Consider the following 4,719-nt stretch of genomic DNA (forward strand, 5'->3'; position numbering starts at 1 on the left):
CACCGAGCCACCCCAAAGGGCCCTGCCTGCAGCCAGCTCTGCCCACAGCTGCTGCCCGTTTGGCCAGGGCTCAGCCCCAGGTGTGCCTACACACTCTTCTCCCTGTGTCTCCCCCATTAAAGTCCTTGCTCTGGGGCCAGTAGAAATCTTTGGGTCTTAGAGCAGAGAAGATTTTGGGCTGGGATTTCTTTGGAAGACAGAGTGGGGAGTTTGGGAGTGCTGGAAGGGGCTGGACTCTGAGCAACTGGCACTACATCTCCCTGGTGGAAGTCTGAGCATAAGGCGCTCCCCTCCCTCCCAGAGACCCTGTACTGGCCGAAATGGCTGCCAAGATGCAGACATCGCCCGAAGCCACTTGCACGCCGTACCGGCACGGCCAGGGTGCCCCGCAGCAGGCGGCACCTCGTGGGCTGCCAAACCCAAGGCCAAAGTGATATTGGGGTGGTGACCCCGAGCAGCCCCTTTGTGCTTGAGAACCTCAGAATCCCAGGAAAGAAAGAAATTGTCGGCAGTTGGAGATACTGTTCTTGCCTCCAAGCAGCCTGCGTGGCTTTGCAATCAGATGTGCCTCTTTTAAGGGGTGTTTTTCTCTTATAAAAGAGACTCGCATGAACTCGGAGGAAGTGGGCTCACTGGGGACACGATGGCATTCATGATGCTTTCAGTTACACACGGTAAACTGAAAAACCAAAGTGCCAGCCCCAGCCCTGCTGCAGGAACGGGGGGTGAGGAGTTTGGGCACGGCAGGTGACGGGAGCAGGGCTGGCGGCAGCACGGGAGGCTGGGGGGGCTCGTGCACCCCAGCTCGTGTGCTTGGGGTGCCCCAGATCACGAGCTGTGGGACTGAGCCTGGATCTGTTGGACTTCCTCGGTTGAATGGGGAGCTGCCCCCACTGAGCTCCTCTCTCTGCCTTCCCCTCCCCAGTGTGACCAGTACAAGAAAGGAATTATTTCTGGCTCCACGTGCAAAGACCTGTGTGAGGAGCGCAGCCTCCTCTTCCAGCACTGCCTCTCCTCCTCTCCCACCCAGCAGGTAGGTCTCTGCCCCGCTGGGGAAACCACCGCACGGCAGGGGATGGGTGCAGGCATCAAACCCGGGAAATGTCCTCCTCCACCCACCCGCATGTCTGCTCCTCACCCCATCCCCGGTACCCGTCCCGAACCGAACCAGAAACCAGTTCTCTGCACTTGCTGCTGTTTTCCTTGTGTCTCCGCCGCGTCCCCTCTCCTTTGCTGTAGGTTTACAGTGGGCTCTGGAGGGAGAGGGAGGTGATCATCAAATGCGGCATCGAAGAAGCCTTGAAGGCAGACAGCCACCCTGACTCTGTGCCCAGGAGGGACGTGGTCCTCTTTGACAAACCGACACGAGGGACATCGATGGATGAGTTCAAAGAAATGCTCCTGAACTTCCTAAAGGTCAGTGTGGAGGGTCCCTCTGGGATCTTGCGGGCCTCAGATGCCACTTGTGAGTCAGAAAGACTAAAAATGTCTTTCCTTCCCCTTAAACGAGAGCTCCTCTGGCCCACACTCTCCCATCAGCTGCTAGGTGCAGGGCAGGGCTCCTTACCCTCAGAGCAAGTACTGGATTAGCCAAGAAAACCCTCCGTTCTCACACAGGAATTCTTATTTGCAAGATTCTAGTAGCAGCAACCCTGGAGGCCGCTGTGCCATGGCTGCGGGTGGCATCTGTGCTGGGCAGAGCTTATTCACAAGCCCACGGGCAGCCCCGGCACCGCTGCAGCAGTTACCCCTGCGCAGGGCTTCTGCTGCAGCGGTGGGACGGCAGTGCTGCCCGGCCTTTGCTCTCAAGAGGTCTCAAAAGGTCTAGAGCAGATCTAAATTCTAAAATTCTGCTAGAGCTGAATCCGTCCAACCATACACAATGGTACGGCACCGAATTTGCTCGAGCACGGTGGCCGTTTCCTCCTCTCCCAAGCTCAGTTCTTTGCTTCCCTGAAGTTCAGTTTCACGATCCTGAGCCTGAACACAAGGGTCTGATGCCACTTCTTGTTCTGTTTGCAGTCCAACCTGGGAGATCAGCCTTCTCTTGCAGCCTTGGTGAGCCGGATCATCGCCATGGCAGATGTGAACCGGGACGGGAAAGTGTCTTTAGCAGAGGCCAAATCCATCTGGGCACTACTTCAGCTCAATGAGTTTCTTCTCATGCTCTCCTTGCACGAGAAAGAGCACACGTCCAAGCTGCTGGGGCACTGCGGGGACCTCTATGTCACTGAGAAGATCCCCCACACCTCCCTCTATGGAGTGGACGTCCCTCCCTTCCTCCAGTCGCTGCTGCCTTCAGTTGTCCACCAAATCATCCACCAGTGGTTTGCACCAGCGTGGCCCCGGCGGGCAAAGATCGCCATTGGCCTTCTGGAGTTTGTGGAGGAGATATTTCACGGGACCTATGGGAACTTCTACATCTGCGAGACCAGCTTTAAGAACGTGGGCTACAATGACAAATACGACTTCAAAATGGTCAACCTGAGGAAGGTGGCAACGGAGATGACAATCAGAGGTTTCCTCAAGGGACGCCACTGTGAGCAGAATGTGGACTGCACGTACGGGAAGGACTGTATGGCGACATGCGACAAACTCATGAAGCAGTGCAAAAGTGACATGGTGCAGCCCAACCTGGCGAAGGTCTGCGGGTTGCTGCAGGACTACTTGCTGTACGGAGCACCACTGGAGCTGAAAGAAGAGCTGCAGAAACAGCTCCGAACTTGCATGACCCTCAGTGGCCTGGCCAGCCAGATGGAAGTGCACCACTCCCTCGTGCTGAACAACCTCAAGACCTTGCTCTGGAAGAAGATTTCAAACACCAAATATTCCTAATGGGGGAAGCGCAGCCCTGGAATTTAGAATCTGCAATCTTGGAGTAAAGTCCAAGGGTTCAAGGCCTGTTTCTCCATCGTCTTCCCCCCCCCAGGAAAAAATACACCCTACGCAGGGAGTTCAGCATAGCTGCAGCCCCTTCTCCTTCACGGAAACACAAGCATCATGACTTCCACCGCCCAGCAGGATCATCGATACAGTCGGTAAGAGCATGCTGCGGAGCTGGGACAGCGGGAGCCAGGCTGAACAGGCTTGGAGGAAGAGGATGACCCGGAAAGCGATAAGGAAGCGGAGCCCAGCTGGACGCGTCTAACTGTTTCTTGATTAACAGGAAAGCAGTGCAGAGAGATGAGGATGAATCATTCATGCTGTACTTGTCACATCTTCTTTTGATGAACATCTCTGATGTAAATAAATAGCTTTTACGTGAATCACACCAGTACATCAATAGTGAAACAGCAGCCTTTTAAGTACCAGCTACTTGTGATCTAAAAAGGAGAAAAAGGTAGATTTCCCTATTCAAAAGTCTCTCCTTAAGTGTCTGAGTCATCCATCATCAGATCCAGCTGTAATTTAGGAAGCAGATAAGCTGTCTTTTCCACAGTGGAGAATCCTGGCAATTCGTCATTCCTTTTTTTAAGTGCCTGACCCCAGACAGTGATGTGATGGCTTGTGTGCGGCTCCTGCCCGGCTGCTCCTGCCTGCAGTCTGAAATTGGCAGCACAGGCCATTCCCTCTCACGTGTCGGCTTTGGAAGCATCTGAGGCCAAGAACAGCTTAAAGGAAAAGGGCTACAACGTGAACAATCCTGACCGGTTAACGTATGTGCTCCGTGTGTTACTTCCCACAATACTCAGTGCAGGGATAAGCCAACCTCTTGGTTTAATTCTCCTAAAACCAAGCTGGGCTTGCACTGCAGAGGTTAAAGATTAATACCAGAATAATCCAGTGCTTCTCCCATTACTAAAATGAATTTCCAGGCAAGCTTTCAGCAGGTTTCAAGACATTTGTTTGGCTGTGTAAATACTATCAGGTCTTTAACTACAGTCTATTTCCTTTAAATGCTCAATTATAGCAACCTTTTAAAACTACGGGTAGAGAGGAAGAGTTTATGTAAACTACCCCAAGCTTGCCCTGTTCCCAGCACAATCCTACTCCTGCAGATGGACCGTATGCCAGTGCTCTTGCCAACAATTGCTTAGTGAAGTGGAGCGTATATCTGAAGTACAATCACCAAGGAAAAAAATACGTCTGACAGTATATATAGCCTGTGAAGGCGATCAGTAGTGTCATGGCTGCAAATTTATGAGCCCTTTGGAGGAGAGATATCAGTATTTCCTTCTATTAGTTCTATAAGATCATCATTACCTCTCGCTATTATTTATGGATGAAACATTTCAGCGTCAACAGTGCTGTAAATCTAGCGCAGAGCCAGCGTAGCTCGCTCCCCACAGAGGAGTTGGCTTCCCAAAGTAATTCATCTGCGGTAAGGTTGAGCATTTGTAAGGTTTCTGTGTTTGAAGGGCGGCAAATTCCTCAGCCCGTTGGAGTCACCCTTAATGCAGTAGGACACTGCAGAGATGGCCAAGGCCCCACCTCCAGGCACTGCGCTGGGGTGGGCAGCGCAGGTTCACCTGCAGGGGAGCCTTGGGTGGAGGGCGAAGGCGAGGACAGGAATTCGGTAATGAGGCTCCATGCAGCCACCCCAGCCACTTGTCTCTTGTCCTGCATTCCCATGGCAACCAGCTCCACTGACAAATTAATTTTCTTCTGCTATTAGAGAAAGGAACCTAACAACCATGCCGAATCCTCTTCTCAGATTTTCAGGAAAGCCATTTTTCACCCTCCCCTCTCTGTTTGAAATCTGCTAGTAAATTTTGTCCA

The 4,719-nt window shown here is 52.6% G+C and overlaps 1 protein-coding gene across 1 annotated transcript; it reads left to right on the forward strand.

Moving 5' to 3' along the window:
• Positions 1-320: 320 nt before the first annotated feature.
• Positions 321-3,259, forward strand: FAM69B (family with sequence similarity 69, member B). Its single transcript, XM_009585383.1, has 4 exons — positions 321-398; positions 926-1,033; positions 1,240-1,416; positions 2,023-3,259. Exons 1-4 carry the CDS (start codon positions 321-323, stop codon positions 2,833-2,835), a joined length of 1,176 nt encoding a protein of 391 aa, XP_009583678.1. The 3' UTR covers positions 2,836-3,259.
• The last annotated feature ends 1,460 nt before the right edge of the window (positions 3,260-4,719 follow it).

Source organism: Fulmarus glacialis, unplaced genomic scaffold (assembly GCF_000690835.1).
Source record: "Fulmarus glacialis isolate BGI_N327 unplaced genomic scaffold, ASM69083v1 scaffold3319, whole genome shotgun sequence".
Taxonomy (NCBI): domain Eukaryota; kingdom Metazoa; phylum Chordata; class Aves; order Procellariiformes; family Procellariidae; genus Fulmarus; species Fulmarus glacialis.